The sequence below is a fragment of the Opisthorchis viverrini genome (genome assembly GCF_000715545.1).
Source record: "Opisthorchis viverrini unplaced genomic scaffold opera_v5_395, whole genome shotgun sequence".
Taxonomy (NCBI): Eukaryota; Metazoa; Platyhelminthes; class Trematoda; order Opisthorchiida; family Opisthorchiidae; genus Opisthorchis; species Opisthorchis viverrini.
In genome coordinates, this window is record NW_008752054.1 from 130,926 (window position 1) to 150,663 (window position 19,738).

At 44.2% G+C, this 19,738-nt stretch overlaps 1 protein-coding gene across 1 annotated transcript; it reads right to left on the minus strand.

Moving 5' to 3' along the window:
• Positions 1 to 967: 967 nt before the first annotated feature.
• T265_10688 (hypothetical protein) lies at positions 968 to 19,480 on the minus strand (the record flags this gene model as incomplete). Its single annotated transcript, XM_009177143.1, has 12 exons — positions 968 to 1,058; positions 1,564 to 1,980; positions 4,793 to 4,914; positions 6,832 to 6,929; positions 9,198 to 9,349; positions 9,511 to 9,863; positions 11,678 to 11,784; positions 12,302 to 12,382; positions 13,578 to 13,736; positions 15,485 to 15,639; positions 16,514 to 16,664; positions 19,212 to 19,480. 12 exons carry the CDS (start codon positions 19,478 to 19,480, stop codon positions 1,011 to 1,013), a joined length of 2,112 nt encoding a protein of 703 aa, XP_009175407.1.
• Between the last annotated feature and the right edge of the window lie 258 nt (positions 19,481 to 19,738).

The window sequence follows — 19,738 nt, forward strand, 5'->3', positions numbered from 1 at the left end:
TAGCTAGTTTGTGAACGTGCATGCACCTCTCGGTAGCTTTCCCATCCGCCTTCATATGCGTACTGTCAAAAAACGGATGGTGAACGGGAAGGCTGGTCCGTTTGTCGCTAGAACGGAGGGGGGGGGGAACTTGTGCAGGTGCCTATCGTGGAAAAGAGTGCGATGCATCACGACTGCAGTGAGGCTACCATGCAGATATCTTCATAAATTTGATGTGATGTCGCTGAGTGTGCTTAATCCTTGGCAGTTTTTCTATGGTCGTCCCTTGTCTCAACAGACAACATTCGTCCAAACTTGTTTCTCATGTTAGTCCGTCACATAGGAGGTGAAGTGTTCCCTCGTATGAGTTTTGGCGTACATTCTATGGCTTTTGCGGCAGTTAGACCAGTGATCTGTTGTGAAAACCGATTTGTCCCCTCGGATAATTACTGATGAACAGACGCTCCTCTCGCCGCAGCATCCTCTGCTACAGTTTATTAATCTGAAGAATATCTGTCTGACTCGATTAGCTGAGTCACATCAGTCGGCATACTTGTAGTGTTTAGTAAAATACGGATAAATTCGTTCTTTGAACTCTACTGACGAGGTGTGTCACGTATCATGCCCTGGTCTATAGTCCATTAGTCCTATTCCTTCAGGGAAGTGGTCAAACCTTGAATACAATGATGTTCCTAGGCATATCATTCCTACCTTGAAGGCCGAATTTGGCTGTTTGAAAGCTACAAACGATCACCTTAATACGTTTATGGACCCATCTGTATAAAGTTCATGCGGATTTCCACGAATATGTTCATTGAGCCGGTTTATCTCCACACAGAATTCAGCTGCATTAAAATAGAAACCTAGGATGGTAGCAGCTGATTCTACTTTTTTGTTTGGGGCACTTTTTTCTCTGGAGTGATGATGATATAGCCGGAATTGTCCTGCAAACTGCGTTCAAAAATAGGTGGTTGTATGAGTAAGGTATATTTGTTACACTGACCGCAGTAAGGTACATGGAAGACGTCCGCTCATCTAACATACGTAGCAAGCTGACCATCGTGGGATCCAGTGGCCACCTGAAAGTGAAAACGGAGTTTCTCATAAATAGCGAGCAAAAAAGTGATCTACTGCGTGGACTGCGCAGTAATCTTTTGTGTGATTTCAGTGGTCGGGAAATATCACAGAGTTAACTCAGGTGGCTCCCAGTGTGTCAACATCATGTCCAACCACCCTTTTGGATCTGCAACTGTCTTCTTGAATGTGGTAAATTAAACTGGTCCATCGTTCTGGTTAATCACGAAAATCTAAACTGACTGCGTCTGTTGTGGTAAAATGTTTAGAAAAAAGAAGCTCTATCCCGAGAATATACGTGAAATCAGCATAAACACTAAATTGGATCCTATTAGAACAGACATACGATTCGTAAAATGACGCAGAGGAGCGCCAGGATATACCAGCAAACGATCAGATAAGAACTATACTTTTGGATAGACTTCCAGCTTAGAATAATGTCTTTTGGTCCTTCTACTGATGCCATGGACCCAAGCGCAATATAATGGCATAAAAACTCGATTCACTCACTTCAACCCTTGACGGGTGCCACGCGACCACAGTGGAGGGAGCTGAGGGTATCTTGCCTGTGCTGAGACTCAAAACAGCAAGCGGGTGGGAACAAGGCTTCCTTGTGTCATAGATGACCGGATACGGTTGAGCCAAGTTAACGCGACCACCGACTGCCAAATGCCGACCGCATGGGCTGAAAGTGGCGTTTACAGGTGGTACCAATGGATCTGACGGAGCACCGGAAGTCGTGTTGCCTGAAGATACATCAGGGTTCGTAAACTGGATCACCGGGCGGGTCATATCACGCAAGTCCCACATTCGGACGCAATCCCCAGGTGCTACAGTGGCGAAAGTTGAGTAGCCGGTGCTGATTCTGCTGGGGTCCAAGGACAAGGAATCATTCCTCGTACTTGTCAAACTAGAATACAGAGAACCCTGAAACATTGAAGGATATAGAAACACCGGATTTTGAATTTTCTACCGGGTTGACAAACAAAGTGGTGGTTCAGTAAAAGTGAACGACTTCAGGTGAGGTAACAAACACTGTAACTCAAAATGCACTCGTCACTAAGAGGTTTGACCCATGGTAGTAGCGTACTGCGTACTACGAGATTTCGAGGCATATCCTATCACCTGTGTTGAATCCTGTGGATTTCAAACTCGCAAACTTTTATACTGAGTTGGAGACCTCATGGTTACTGAGCTGATGTTGGCGTGAGACAACAAACTGTGAAAATACCTGTAATGGTATGTAGTGGGACGTCCGTGTGTACTCGAAACTGCAATGGGAGCATGATTCGGCCAAAATGAACCTCGAGATGGCTCAGTGGTTAGAGCGCGAATTGACTTACCGGAACCTCCGTGGTACGAACCCGACCTCTGCATCTTATCCTGTACATGCTTGGGCAACCTGGCAGTGCCCAAGCCTTCGTGCTCTCTTCGAGTGGCATTGCAGCTAGGCACCGAAAGGGTGTTACTGCTGAACGACTATTATTATTATTATTATTATTATCAAAATACAGTGCGTGCTCGGTGATCATTGCCACTCCCTGTCAATAATACAAACCTGTTCGAGAAGGACCACCAGAGAAATTGAGGTACTTGGTCTCCCTTATACGGATGACATCCTTTCGAGAGGGACGAGTTCGCTTACTGGGTTATGACTGGCGGTGAATGCTGTTGTTACCCATACAGAGCAGTACCTTCTTCGATAAGGCCTTTCTGTAGGGTAGATGGTAATACCATCTGGTGCTCATGCACCAGAAAGAGTTAATGCATTCACCTTCGCCCATCACTACTTGGGAGCGTCAGTAAGAGATGTACCGGTTACGTTTCAGCACCCAACATTTGAGGTCGATTGAAACTGAGGATGTTTAGCATCAGATTCGGGTTTAACTTTCCGGTTCTCCATTATGGTTACATCAACTTCCACAGGACCTTATAAGATTTATCCGCAAATTTTCGTCCGATTTGGAACCGACTTTCTGAAGCATTTCACTCGGTATTATTATTATTATACGCGTCACGGTCAAATTATTCATCACTTTCATTCGACCTTCTTCGCTGTTTTCTGGTTGAAGCGACCAGCAACTTCGCAGAAAGGACAATGGCGGCGAGATGGCCCAAGTGGTTGGTGCGCGAATTTACTGACCGGAAGGTTCGTGGTTCGAATCCGAACCTCGAACTCTCTCTCTCTCTCGAACTCCCCTGTCTAGACTTGGGCAACCTGGCAGTATCCCAGCCCTCGTGCAACCTTCGGGTGGCATGGTAGTTAGGCACCGATAGGGCGTTACAACTGAACGAGAAAGGACAATTTGGTGTATGCTGCACAGGTGGAAGACCAACATGTGCGCGTAATACTAAGGTGAGAACGAAACTTTAGTAAATTCTCTTTTCTGGGGAAACATTTCGTTCCGGTTGTTGTTCCTCGCAGTTGCTATTTCCAAACACTGTCGTGGGAATGTAAGGGAATGACTGAACGAACTGGTTTATTTTGTAAACCCCGAGGTAACTTACGCAAATGCAAATGCATTTCGGAGACATTTTTGTTTTAAATTCGTTAGGAAAAAACAGATGCAGCCGCTCAATGCACTCAATCACACAGCGGTATCGTGAAAATTTTTATTTCTCCTCAATGGTAAAATGCCTCTCACACGCGGCGTTTGAGCACGGGCATCGGCCGAACCAATTCAAATGGGTTTTTACGACTCTTGAGCACCAAAATCTGTGCGGTTCGTTCGGCCTGGCACGTGTATGGGACAAGTGTATCGTCTTCAGTACACAACATCCATCGTGAACTCGCTGGGGTAGGGAATAACGTTCGTTCCCAAGTGAATTTCGTTGGACCGAATCGACGTGATTTCTCGTTTCAGCCCATGCAGTTTACTTGTTAGGAAGTTTGACCAGTTGGAAGTAGTCAAGTGGAAATTCCTAACTTTTCACTTTCTCCGTGGTGGGTCTGGCAGACACGAAGCCAATGAATTATAATTTATCACGGAATGTGGCAAGAAATCACCTCAGTGTTATGAAGACTGTTAACCAAAACCACATGCAGTCGATCCTGTTGCATCTACCGGATGAGTCCCATTATGGATTGCCTATCAGAACTGAGCACATTAGGCTTCTAAGATCATTTTCATTGGATTGGTGCTTATCCACGGAAACCTAAGAAGGTACATTCGATTACGCCGAAGTAGTCAGCTGTCTGTACGAATTACCACATGAATGAAACAGGAAAGTCCTCTTAATTCATACTCGCCATGCACATAAGTGGACGAGTGGTACTGTGATGGACGGTGAAGACTGTGAGTTAAAGCGGCTCGCGACTGGTCCTGTTCTGTTCGCCTGATAAGTCTCAGTTGGAAAGAAACGAGCGGTGGATTGACGGGTTTTCAAGATCAGTCACATTCTTCTTCGCGGAAATGAGGATCTCTCTCGGGACTTTGATAATATCTTCGCCATGCTGAAAAATTAACCAGGTAAATAAGTTCATTTTAACAGGATTTTTTCTTAGTTCTGTTACTGAGGTTCTCAGTTTTGCTACTCAAGTTTGGCTGGTTGATTGAATTAAGGTGGGTGCCCAGGAATCTTATTTAACGGGAGTGTAGTTGTTAGTACTAAACAAAGTAATAACCTTATTAAATGAAAACTCGCCACAATATGTACGCGGTTATGTAAGACGAAAACGCAGTTGTGCGGCATTACTCTCACAATATTGAGTGCTAAACCCCTAAGCAAGATAACTCACTTGGTTCAGTGCTATTGCAGTAATATTTCTTGCGTGTGCGGAATCCAGTTGGTACACGGTTTGGTTTGTATTAAGGTCCAGCACTGATAACTGACGGTCGGATCCGGCGCACAACAATAGATCTGTGGAAAAAACGGAGATGTGAAATGACATATCGAAGCTTATCTATTTTGAATGATATAGATCTCTGTGGAGTTGAACTCTCATTTGCCATTTAAAATGGTGTGGAATATAATCTTCAGCTGATTGTACTCTCCAAAGGCTGTTTCGTGTTTCGATTGGCACGATATTCAAGGAGTCAAAGTACCTTCCGTGATCTATCCTATGAGGTTATGAAAAATTCGTCTTTATAAGTAGCGTCATAACAGGGAGGCGTGGAACAAATATGCGTGCATTCTGGGAGGAGTGGACCAGACCATACTAGACACTGATTTGCTGGAATCCGGTCGCATAGGCCAGGTGAGGTAAGCCACCAAATTTGTATGCATTGTGAGTCGACGTTTCCGTTATCCAACTGAGCCTTGGTTGTATGGATGCAGGTGTACTAGTGTCGTGTAGGGTCAACAAGAATTCCACTATTGCGCTTCTTCCTGCAAACCGGGAACTACCATAGTCAGTTGATCCTTGTGGANACTATTGCGCTCTTCCTGCAAACCGGGAACTACCATAGTCAGTTGATCCTTGTGGAAAACCGTCTGCAGTACGCCGGTCACAACTAGTTGGGGAGGTCTACATGGTACTGAAAAAGAATGGTCCTCTGGAATTCGTACGAATGATTGCCACGTGGTACACATCTGCACTATATCCTATTGAAGGGCACATTAAGAGGAGCTATTTGTTGTTCACAGCTAATATACCGTGTATTTCCGGTTTGAATTCCTTCTGGGTTCCAATCATAGAGTGCTTATGACTCCCAACGGCGATTAAACAGCTGTGTCGTGTTCCTCGGCCTTCCAGGGCAGGTTCATTTCGTCCTGCAAAACAGGACCTAGAAGTGAAGCCCTGCTAGAGATCGCGATGAGCACCAGCTAAGTAGAAGCTCGTGGTGGCTTGTTACAACAGAGTGGGCCATGTCTGGTACTGCCGCACTTGTGTGATTGGCACCCATCCCAACCTTATCGCAGTGTACACGGAGAATGTGATGAAATAACTTCATTTACTTCAGGTAATGGCGGGTATCAGTGGGTCTATCGCATGAACCAAGCTGTGTCCTGGATGAAAGCAATATCTCGACATTATGTTTATATTGAAGCAGCGCTTCTCTTAAGAGCTACACTGACGGAACGTCGGCACTTTAGTCTCCCAGTTGATAGTGCTCAGTCTACCCTTGATGCTGCACTAAGTTAGACCGTAGCAGTAAAACTTCCCGAAATTCTTAGTAACCCGACCATTGAGGTTCACTTGGATCTACTGGTTAATGATGTACGCGACGGGACAAATGTTAATAGGAATGCTCAGTGGATACTTGAACAGAAGATAGCTAAAGACGAATTCATCAATTCACTCTGATAAATAAAACCCGGCAATCAAGGTTGCGACTTCTGGCCGCTGTAGTTAGACCCGCAAACTGCATGTTGGGAAATGATCGCCCACCTCAGACAATGCCTTTTTGCTACTTGGATTTATAGAGAACCGCTACTTTTAAGGGCCTCAGAAAGTAAAACAAGAATGTAGGGGTTTCATCCCCGTAATGCCCGTTGTACTATTTTCCTGTTAATTTTTATCGCATAACGCTTCATCTGGCAGTGTATGGAGATTCCGGATGATCCCTAAGGCACTCGCCACACAAAGTTTCGGCTGGATTGACGCTTGTTCAATCGGTTACGTCCTTCGGAGAAGTGTCTGGTGCACTGCACAAACCAGGAGACTGCCGTTACCAGCCAATCAGCACTTGATTAAGCCAACGGTTGCCTAACTTCCAGACTAACAAGATCGATGCAAACCGAGGATGCGAATTTGAACCTCATTGTTCCTAGTTTTGACGAGAAAAACGGTCAAGAGGGAACCCAATTCAGTGTACTGAAAAGATACAAACTTACAGGAGTAAAATATGTTGACAGAAGAAACAGCCGTAAGTCGGTTACAAGATTCAATCGTAAACTCTCCGGCCAGTTTGTAGGTGCTGTTCGAACGACCTCTGTTGGGCAGGGTTTGGGAGAGTGGTGATAAACATACAGTTACGAACAAAGAAGCTCTGTTCGTGATAGGTAAGTAGTTAGGTTCGGTTGTTGAGACAAATGAAATTGCTTAAGCACAGGGTGTTGGATCTAGTAGTGAAAGACAAGTTAATAGCTGTCGAGATATCAGATAACCATGAATCAACGATACAACGATAGTTTCGGAAGAGCTATGGTTCCCTATAACCCCAAAAACAAACTTGATGAAGAACGGCACTGTTCGGCATATCGACCTTGATATGTTTGGAGCTCGCGACAAACGTGTTTGATCCTCATGAAATCCTTTCAACGCAAGGCGCTGTAGAGGGTTCAAGAACCCGGGTTCTATCTGCCACTTCAAATTTACATACGATCACATCCTGCTTGATTCTTAGGTACAGTTTTCCCGCTCTGAAGGGGCCAGCTGTTACTGGACTCTCCTAACTAGCCGTATTTCCCGAAAGAAAACCAATGAGTACAGATACGAAAACCGAAGGAAGCCAACGTTTAAAAACGAAATCCAATGCTGCTCTACCTGATACTGCGCTCACCTCGAGTGTCTAGCAGTTAATGGATAAAAGACGTGAGATACGAGTCGTGCAAAAGTTCGCGATTCGTTGGACTCAATGAGAACAGATTATTGGGGTGAAAATAGGGACACTCGACCGGAGTAGCTGTGCCACAGAAAGTGCAGATTTGCGTAATAGAGTTCTGCACGTTGTATTATATTCTGTTGACAGTTTAGTGTTCGACTACTAGTCAGGTCGCGGTTTCGAAACTCCCTGAAGTTTCGGGAGGCGCACACTACCGATGATTTTAAATAAGGGTGAGACAACTGTACAGTGCTTCTCGGCTTTTCAGTATAGATTCGCCTCACTGAGAGTTATACAGAACCAAAGGTGTGCAAGGGGGTGAGACATACAGTGCTTCTCGGCTTTTCAGTATAGATTCGCCTCACTGAGAGTTATACAGAACCAAAGGTGTGCAAGGGCTTTGATCCACTCAACGCCAACAAGCACGAAGCGCTGATAATTCTGGATGCGATCAGAAGGAGTGGGATACTGAGTATAGCCAACAAGCATACTTGACACTATCTCATTCTTATATCTCACATATGAGCGAGTACAAACAAACAATGTACAATGTATACAAGCCATTCGATAAGCCTCCATTAAGCTTGAACTTATTTAAAATATGGATACCTGATAAGGCGTTGGACAATCAAAACGAACAATATTACGGTCCCTTCTGGAAGAAATTTCAACCACATGGCGCAGCAAAGAGTGATCTATGACGCGGGTCGAGAAATTGTCCCTCAACGCTCCTAAGATTCAACAGAAGCTTCAAGAGACCAGCCAAAATCGAGATCATCTGTGGGACGGTCTCCTCAGGGAGAGACAACAGTATTTCAAAGTTCCTGCTCGTTAGACTGTGTTCAACTCATGCTTTCCGCCAGCATTAAAAAGATTTTATTCACTTCCCGGAACTGAGGCTCTGTGCGAGTAAAAATTACCAGGTTGCCTGTGAAAACTATCTCACGTGTCCAAATATTGGCAGCTCAGTTGAGCTTATTCGCTGTTGATCAGATGGCTCTTGATATGTTCGCCGAGCTTCGCGACAAACTTGCAAACGTTTCACCATCATCGTCGATGGGTAGTCGGGTGGCACTTCTAGTTTGCCTGAGTGCGTTAATATAACGTTTGAAGATTACGTGTTAATTATTAAGGTGACTAGTTGATTCGGAGACGGTGTCTCCGGAATTTATTGACCCATAAATGGACCAAGGCAAGCAGACATACAGGAAGTAATCACCCAACTGCACACGGATTATGTCTCATCGTAGGGTGACGAATCATTTGCAATTCGATTACCAAGCTCGGCGAACAGATAAAAAACCAATAACCAATAATTGTTTCAAATCTTTCACCCTTCACTGTCTTCACATGCACTAGATATCAGTGCGAGTCATTATGAGTTGTACCAGGAACAGAAGATATGAAGGTGCGAAACGTCTGTGTGTCGTTGAGTGACCCTGACTACCAGCTATCGAAGTCGTGGTATTTCCTATTTAAATTGAGAGAGTCACCTGAGGGAGTACCTGCAGGCTTGCACAACCTTATGCAGAGGCTAGTCTCACCGACCTGTTCTGAGCCACACTATTGAATGTGAATTTTCGCCCACGCTGTGGCTCACACATTGTGGTTCTCAGGTCCTACACGGAGAATCTACCTGATCGCCAGGTGACTTACCTGTCCAAAACATTTGTAACGCTAGCCAGTTCGTAGGAGAATAGGCGAATCGCATTGCGACAGACCGCGTAGATGAACGAATCCAAATAGTGAAAGTTGACGAATTGTATACAGTCTGGGAACACGGAGCTGGGTCCGAATGTTTTATCTTTCTGTAAAGAAACAAACTGTTTTTGTGGTAGAATGTTAAGGAGGGGCGCACGTGAATAGGTAGATCTTTCGGGTCATACGGATAAGAAGAAAATTAGGACTGCATATGTACCAAAACATAGTCGGAAGCCCATGTGTAGATTTGCGTGAAGAAGTTACTTACCTTTGGAATTTGGGTTGAGATAGGTTCTCCGTAGCAGTTTGTCGAACCGCCGTTGACTGAATCAACAACCATCGCTAACCTCATACTTAACTTTGACGCATCACCCCGTGATAATCCGACCGGCTCACTCATCATCCACAGTCGTACTGTCCGATCGGCCGAACTGGTCAGCAGCAAGCGACTATCTGAGGACCAAGATGCACAAAGGACAGGGCCTTTGTGGCCACACAGGGTCTCTGCAGGAGGGATTGCGCCCACGCCCTGTGCATCGGATCGTGTTTTTTGGGATCTTGAGATGCGCAGCACAAGACAGACACTGCTGCCCAATGCGACGGCTAACCGTGATCCGTTTGCTGTGTGAATCAAGAAATCGCCAAAAAATAATCATTCACCTATAACACCCTTTCAGTGCACAGCTGCCATGCCACCCGAAGGAAGCATGATGGCTGAGATACTGTCAGGCTGCCCAAGCCTGGACAAGAGTAGTCGAGATGCTTGGGTTGAATATGAACCACAGGCCTTTCGGCCAGCAAGTTCCGGCAAAAGTGTGGATTTAAAACGGCGCCATGTAGTGCGCAAAATCTCTAATACAAAAACACGATAATGGCATTTCAGGTCGCTGCCCCAAACTTGTTCTAGCACCCTAAGCGGCTATCATAACTTAACAAGTTCTTCTACACATGGCACGTTTTTAAAAACATAAGCAGGGCACTAAATGTCATGCCTCTTGGGTACCACTGACTTGTCGATCAATTGCTTGTTCTTTTACAATACTGTTGCACTTCCAGCTTCAATAGGACTTTCCTTGAAACGGCTGGAATATGTTCTTGCTCATAGTTCACATTAGCAAAACGGCTTTCTGCGTTACCTGTGGGTAAGGCATTTATATGTCATATCCCATGGCACATCCAACCTTGCCATCGCATTAACTGACATGCTACGGTGCTGCGCATTCACTTATGAGCATACAGGCAGGTTGTTAAACCGTTTTGATGCAGCGAATAGTGGTCAATATATGCAGTTTTCAAGAGCATCATCTATTACGCGTAAGCACGACATCCGTCTGTCAGCGGTATTGTCATAGTTCAGTTAAACACCACGGAAACAGCTTCACCTTCAATTAGGGCCTGATTCGAATCCACCGGTGGAGTTCGGATACCTGGTAAATGAGGTAGTCATCTTGAAAAATCGTCCATTTCAGATCAAACATTCAATGCATTGAGTAGATAGATACACTGTCGGCTAAGCTATGAAAACTGAGACCTATCTTGTCCGAAATTCGCGATTTGTCGTGTAGTGGTTTGAGAACGGCCCCGAGTGACTCGACTGGACTTAGAACTTTTAGGTGGTACCAAACTCTGGTAAGTACTCCTTTTCTGTTGGTTGATTTCACCACACTTGTCTAATTACCATCAAGTTCTAAATGGTGACAGGAGAACTTAAGGATCAGATTTGAAAGTGGTTATCGCGATGCGTCACGACTGGTTGCTCCCAATACGAACTCTAGTATTTGGATTCAGCCCACTAAGGGGTCGCCAACCACTGCACAAGCTAGACAGATGCTTGTGTTGCGGACAACTATGCAGTACCACGTTCACCACCAGTGATGTTAACCCAGACCTTATGAAAAAATTCAAACTGTTCGCACCAACAGCACAGTGCAAGAATTAGTGTGTTGACGTTTTCAGTGCATCGAACCTGTTTGTGTCCATTTTAACTAGTATTTTATCTGACAACGGCCACCCACATCTGTCTCCACATTCATCTTATGCTTACTAGCTTTCGACCATATTAGCAAAGGAACTTTGGATGGAAGACTTATGCGTTCAATACAAAGCTTATAGAAAACAACTGATGCAAAGCGATCATTCCGTCATCAAGATAGTTGAACTCAACTGACAGAAGAGTTACTCTTGTCCAGGATTTGACCATTTCGATTAGTTTAACCCGGCTTGTCATCCTAACTTTCCAAATGGATTAAAATTACAGAGCTTTATCTCAAATGCTTAATTGACAAGCAAAAGTATACCGTCTAATGCTCCATAAATTGGTAGGCAGTGGAGCAGATTGTTTGAACATCCATACAGGAGCCATAAGGGTTAGATATTCAGGAGGGACCTTATGAAATTCGTTGCAGTTTTATAACAGAGGGACGAACAAATCTTACGTGAGTAGGCCAAAGAATAAATGGGAGTTTTGGAACCGTCCACAGCTCCAGAATAGCTGGGTACATTGGGGGCATCGTCGGAAGGCGTGTAGGTCTTCTTGAGTTGGCTTCATTGCACAAAACAATAGTAAACATTGTTGTCAGGATAAATATCCCAATGTGAAAATCATTATTTATGGATAGTTGTGAAAAATGTTGAGTTTATATCTGTACTACTCCCCTTTAAAAAAACCATCTATCAACAACAGGCGATGAGTATTGGACTCGAGGTTCACCCTTACTGGGGCGTATCAGTAAGTAACATATTCAGCCGTACGGGGATTATGACTGGTCATCCGACGTCCCAGACATTATCGGCCACTCTGTCGGTGCACGCCAGATAGTTGAAGTGTCACATTTAAGTGGGCGAACGTGCTTGCGTATGAGCATGTTAGATGACGGGATTTCAAACCTAGTCATGACCGAGGATACACACTTCCTGGGGGATCTAACAAATTCGAAACCTGAGCATAACGTTCCCCCTTTGGCCTGAAGTGACCAGACTAATCATGCTAAAATAAAACACGGCTGTTCGAACGCGAGTGATGTGGATACAGGGTCTATATTGTGCAATAAGAAACTTACCTAACACACTCGGTTTCGCTACCCGTGGATTTTGTTTTAATGTTGTTCCGAGTATTCGTGAGCGGTTGAAACATTTTGCGCCTAGAATTGTGGATTGAAGCAAAAGTATTGGAATTCATACACCAAATCACATAGGCGTTCATATATTAGATTCAGCTAGGTAACGATTATCACACGTTCGCCTCAAGGAAATCTGCAAATTCCGAACTGATTCTGAACTTTGGCTGTATGTACCAATGGAAGTCTTTGAGCAATCTCCTGTATATAATACACGGGTAGTATAGTAGTGTAATACACGGATAGAAGTGAGGTCCACTCTGCTGAGTAATGGATCCCAACTGAATTTCTCGTAATCATATTCTTCGCTTACTTCAAAACTCCCAAGAAGGGCGGGACCAATCGCGTGCTGTCGGAGAGTTTTCAACAACCTCATGAGTTGTAGTACGTCTATACACTGTACTGCGATATGTCGAAAAGCGTATCAGCTGAAACATGAGGCGGTCTGGTGCAGCACATTCAGTTGAAGTGGAACTTCATAAACGGGAAATTCAGCTAGAATTTAAGTGACTAACTAAACTAAATTGAGTGTATTTGTCGAATTTCGTTCAATCAGGATAGAAGGTTGACGGAAACTCGGGGACTGCGCCCCGATTTGATGAGCCCTAAGAAGAGCGAAACCGGTCGTGGGCTGTCGAAGAGTTTTCAGCAACCTTAAGTAGTGTGCTATGTCCAATATCCTACCCACTAGCCTTACCAAACCACAAGTTCATTTCAAACCATCCAAAGTAAACGGTTGCAGGCAACAACTGGACAAACAAACTGGTCGAATGCCTCTAGTAGAGTGGTTTTGGACACACCAAAATCAACCGTCAACACCATTTCCAAGTGTTATGGTGATTAGCGTAAACCAAAGAAGCCTGAGTAAATAGAGCTTGTCGCAGGCGATATCGCCCTTAATCGTTTTGCCAGTGTGGAACCTCAGTGCGCCACTGAAGCCAACCACGCTACAACACTAACTTACTTGAACTCAGTCATCTGGCATAAGTGTGTTGGTCGTAAGATCCCAAATGTCAATGCTGTTCACAAGGGACTGAGAGCATAGAAACTCTTTGCAAAAGCGGAGTATTATCGTGACCCAACACCAATTATAAGCTTGTCCATGAAAAATGACTCACAGCAGGGCTCAACTCTGACAAACCGAGAAATTGGATATCACTATAGAGGAAAACATGGGGTCCCTAAACAAGTAGACAAAAAGAACAGATGGAAGGATTACCTTGGTTCCTGTTTTGCGTAACCAGAAGATTTGATGGGGTGACCAAATGTTATGGCCTGGTTAAGGGACTTTCCGGGTTTCGACTTCGGTTTCGAGCGAGTCGGTTCAGTCTGACGACGAAGTGACTTGCATAGAATAGAGTTGGGTTGAAGATCCTCTCTGGCAATAAAAGGTCATCCCAGCTTGTGAGTAAATAATTATTCATATCAATAAATACATTCATGAATAATAGTAATAGTCAATAATAAATCTATCTACGTCTAATACATATGGTCATAGAATCCCGAGAAATATTCTACGAACCGTGCCTTATGCCTTCAGTATACGTGCAGCATGGTCTCATCACACAACAGTACTAGGCAGAAAGGTTCGCCAGTGTGACTAAGCCTGACAGTATAACGCAGTTTCGGCACGGGAACTCGTAACAAAAACTTTATATGGTTGCTCTTGCACCATATGCGGTTCTTATACAGCGACAATTTTAATGAATTTTCTCTGCAACACGGATCAGTTTATGTTTTCATAGTTCCTCGGTGTATGGCCCTAGGGTATTCCACGTTGGAACTCAAGCTCAGACGTATGAGAGTCGTGTCGTATGGTCAAAACACAGGAGCTATACGGTGTTGGTGCACCGTTAAAAAAGTGCAGTGGCAACTGGAATAAAAGTGCATTCGAAGGCTGATAGTGACCATGGGATATCATGGTTTATAAGGAGACTAACGAGATACTCAAGTGAGATGATCACAACAGCAGACGGAGTCCAGTGTTGGAGAAAAAGTGAAAATCACACACAGACAAGTTTAGTGGTATCGACATGAGGTGAAAATGTCTTATCACCTGCCCCAATCCAGTACGTGGATCGAAATGTGGTCTAATAGAAGCATTTACGTTAACTCTTCATTTCTAGACCTTATATGGTGAGCATTCATCATTGAAGTATCACACCTTGAATTTAAGGGCACTGTGTATGCAAACGGTGGTAGTTGAACGGTTTGGTGTCTGAGCTCACTGATCGCACTGGAGGAGCGAATGATTCGATGGGGTACCCGCGGGCATTCTGGTTAACTAACTTCCATGTGTGTAATGCGTAGTTTCCTACCTGGATGTTCGCTTTTGAAAGTGACAGCATAATATTTGATGACTGCAATTTAGATTACGATATGAATTCTTTCAAATAGCGTCCCTTTCACCGTCTAAAAGATGCTTTGTTTGAAAGCTGAGCCCCCTGAGGTTGACGACCTCTGGAATTACACGTAGAGACATCTAGGCACAAACATATGGATCACGGTTTTGTAATATAGGTTGCACCCTGTTTGTGGCCTTTATCCGGCTGTTTAGACATGATCATCAATCCTGTTGATTTCCTGAACATGTATAATTGTAGTGTGTAATTGTGATGGTGAAGTTGTGATAGCCTTCATAACCCGACGAGACCTAGGTTTGTCCAACGGTGCATCCTGTACGCTACAGTATGTATATGGACCAGTGAATCCATCTGGATAAGTTCAAAAAGAGCGACAAAAGAGACTGATAGGGACAACAGTCTCCGGCCAGGAACCGTGGATGAATTGAAAGTGTACACGGTCCGTCGCAAATGATTCTCTAATCAGCACTGCGGATGTATTGTGTGTGTATTTGTGTACATAAGGCCAATGTAACGTCCAGTGCCAGCCCTCACATCTATTCTCTACAAAGATTAGTCTATCCCGGAGCACTGTACTCATTAAACTTGTCAAATTCTTCAGCAGGTCCAACCAATTCCAGAAGTTTTGCACGCATTGCTGCATTAACCGAATTGAGCATTCAATAAACATCTGGGCAGGATTTTATGCGTTACTTCGGATTCGATCTTTTAGTGGGGAAAATAAATGAAGGCCAATGAATGACCAATCAGCTTTGTAACATACCTGGCCAAGAGGGAAAGGGTTGAGATTTGTTGTTGGATGTTATTGAAATCTTCCATAAAACCGCGCGAATTTGATCGAACACGGTCTGACTGATAAGGATAGGAGAAGAATGCAATGGCACCATCTTTGCTCTTCAGCCAAAAGTTGATTGCAGTCTGAATCGATTTTGTGGGGAATGGTTAAACAATAGAAGAGGGCGAATCAATTTTAGGGGAGGAAACCGAATGGCAAGATAATATGGGCACTTATTCCGACTTTGAGGATCTGAGTGTAATAACAGCACTAGACTGCCTTGACCTAACACTAGGTTGGAAGCAACCTATGCGCATGAAGTACACGAGAGGGAAGAAGCTGGGACCGGAATGGTACGGTCTTCATAAATACGTTGCTACAGTTGTAATGGTCCCCCATTCTCCAGAAAAACGGCAGAAATGATCTTTGAGATTTTATTGTGCTCAGATCACAAAGAAACGAGGTTGCAGACCTCAGACCGCCACTGTGCACTCAGGAGGAATTCTTTGTGTGCAATGTAACTTTTGGCTGCAGTTAGTCTAAAGCTTCTAAATCAAGCATTCAAGAACAGTGTCCGGACACTAGAACCTTCACAGGAAGTTCTGGACTACTATCGACTAAACAAAATTTCAATGCTGCAATGACAATTCCTGAAGTCGATTCTTCCTTAATGTACTCAATCTTGCTGCAACTGTTACACAGTGTTGTGAAAATGGTATTTATCACGGGAGTGGAACTGGCCACATCCGTACTACCTGTAAGGACTTCATCTGTGAGGCATACGCCGGAGAGTTGCAATGATTGAGCACTGAGTAGTGGCGGTTCGGAACACCACATCGTTTAGATTACCACACGGAGCACATATGTCGCGGGCTTGCGAGAAATGGTGTTTGGTGTAAACAAGAGGTCCCGTTGCAACTGTCCGTTATTAACATCGATCGTCAGTCAGTGGAAGAACAGGCTCATTGCAGGAATGGATTCTTCGGAAGAGTTAGAATGGACGAATAAATAACTCACTGAACTGACTGCTATGTCTGCTGCTAGGATGTAGGTCCAATCCGAAAGACCAAGCTCGACCCAACTCCAGGTGGCTTCCAGATGGCGCGACGCAACGTCGATAATACAGAATCTGGAGCAGGTTATGATAGATAACTTGTGTTCGGTTGGTCTGCGGGAAAATAAAATATCGGAGAAAGGAGTATTGAATCTTCTGGGTTTGTTGGACGATGGAGGGGCAATGAACCCACGTATGGAAACAAGTCACCAGAAGACTACCCGAACTTTTTACGGGCTATGTCAGCGGGAATTTATTTAAAGTCTGCGGTTCACCAAACAGACGGGTAGGATACCACAACTCAATACAAAGCTGGAAGTTCTTCTGCCAGCCATACTCGTCAGACACCTGAATTGGGTCAATAATGAAAACAAGATCCGTATGGTTTGTATTCACATCATTCTTAACTGGATAGCCCCCACCTGTCAAGAGGCGATCATTCTAACTAGCCCACAACGAAGAATGAAAAAAACGAAACTCGAGTTACGCTTTCTTACAGCCCATAAACGTAACCATGTTCCGGCTTTGAACCCCGAATCCCTGGATCGGCACAACCAGAGTAGTCATTAGATTCGAAACATCGTGCAAAGAAATCATGCCGATCAAATCCGCTTGTTCAAACGTAAGGGTTCAGGTACTCCACCATGTACCGACACAACTGTAGATATTTACTACTAATGAGCCAAGGTGAATCTTGAGTCCAACGGTCTCACGCTTTGGTGCGAATTATTTACAAATACTGGTGTGGACAAGCCAGAATAACTGCAGCGGAAGGATTGTTCAAACGAGGGTGATGTGGATGTAAATACTACAAAGCTCGCAACCACTTACGACTAGGGAACCCATATGAGGTCTAACAAAACATAAGAATGTCATTTTTGAGGATCTATTTACAGACTATTTCACAAGCAGTGGAAGTGTGTGAAGACTAGTAAGCGCAAGACCTTCGGTGACCGTCCTCAGTGCACTGGCCGTTCACTCACCTCGTCCCTGACCGTTGAAGCGTGAGGGATTGAACTACTGTTGCAGCGGCGTACCTAACTATTTCGCAATGTTGGCAGTGGGTATTTGCAAAGATCCTTCTTTACGTTCGGCCACCTCATGAGACAACCCCTATTTAGTCGCGCTGTATTCAATGATTTCAATTTCATTCAAGTAAACTGATCTAGCTCGATAAACGACATGAGGGTGACCAAGCTTTTGCATATGGAAGGCAGCGCAGGCTTCAGATAGGTACTAGATCCACGAGCTTAAGATGAGGTTTGCCGGCGTGCATCAAAATAATTACCTGATCTAATCAGTGAAAACATCAAAACTGGTATGAATTCGAAGTACCGATTGCTTGGATTCCCGATCGAAGGAGTTAAAACTAAGTTGAGTGTGGCGAAGAGTGAAGCTAGTGAGACATGTGAGATAGTTTAAGTGTGAAACTCGTTTTTCAAAGTTACTTCACCAACTGAGTGCTGGAAGATTGTAAATGAATGGCCATCAGTCCTTGTGTAAGACATCGTAGATCGACCGATCGCCGTTGTGTAGGAGCTTTTCCTGATCCGGTCACATCTCCGTAATTCGACAGGCAGGTGTTGACATTTGTAACGTTCTTTGACTTCCGAGCACAGAGACCTGATGACTGATATCTCTAAATGGTCCATATTGACATCAGTCTCGTTTGAACAGTCGTCCTCCTGTCCTGGCGTAATTACCCTGGTGAGTTCAAAACATACTCACTCCTGAAGCATCTATAATTCAAGTATTGGTTAGAATGGACTGCTAAGTTGGCTTCCGATGACCGCCCAATGGGTTCACTAGTTGTACCTCGATGTTGGAGAGCACGGAAAGGGTGTACAGTTCGAAAGTACCAAAAGGACAACTTGTTTAATTACGAGAGAGGCTCAAGAATGATCTAATGGGAGGATAGTAGTATAGTATCGTCCGATCGGTCCGAATGAAACCACATCTATTCACTTTATTCAATGACTAACCAGACACCGCGAATCGATTTAGTGAAGGTGACTTTGTTGCAGCCTGAGGAACATATAATTCTGCGATCTCTTAATATTGGCAGCCGAGCTGAGTTTACTAGCTGCTGATCGGTTGGTAGTTGATGGTGATCTTTCCATCTATGCTCGTATTTTTACGGTTTTTAGAGAGTAGTTGATCTCTGTGATGTGACCGACTTTTGCGGGAGTTGGTTAGTGCATAGTTTGATTGGTTCGTTTGGGATTTGTGTTGCAATGTGGTCTGATTATCTTGCTTAATGAATTGCGATCTAGTCACATACAAATAAAGGGACTGAGAAAGCAGCCATTGACCCATCGTTATGCTCCACTACAATCACTAACAACGCACTGATGATGTCATCTCAGTTGTTAATGAAATGTTTGCAATCAAATTGCTCAGCTCAGCGAAAAGGGCAGCGATCAAAATTTGCTCAATATTTACAACTGACTGCTTAGTATAGAGAAAATAAAACAGTACTGAATGGCGCAGCATGCCTTGAACTCTGACGAACTAGAGACAATATCAGCGACTCAGGGTTATATACCGTGAGAAAATATCAGTATATCATATTTTCCCTGACAGACGTTGATGAACGAAATAATGCCTCTCGTAAAACCAAATTAGTTTACAAATGAGTGAATTTCGCTAATATTGACATACTTCGGAATGGACATCTCGGGAGTCAGAGTAATCCACGCAAGGGATAATATCTGAAACGTGACTTCGTTAGATATTCTCGGAGCCAGCCGATATTCTGTGGACCACTTAGGACGACCGTTGTGGTCTACTCTGATGAGCATGTAAAGGTCAGGCTTACCTGGTTTGTTAAATACCTTGGCCTCTGATTCGGATAGCGCACATTTTGTGAGTACAGCAGAATACTGTTGTAGTGATAAAAGTCTTGACTGAGTGAATCGGCCGTCCGACATGTTAACCATTAATATCTGCCGATTAAATTTAAAAATTCAGGCAGTACTTGACCATCCGCAGTACCGTAGAGGAACAAATGCTCCTCCCGCTGTAGGCAAACAGCGCTTGGCGTCAATTTGGTAACAGGTATAGTATGTACAAGCTGCTTGCGCTCTAAGTCCCAAAGTTTGCACGCATCCTCTCTGAAAGTGGCCAGCACGACCGGATGGGTTTGGACAAACATCAGATTGAGTATAGGCATGGGATTCGAACCAGGG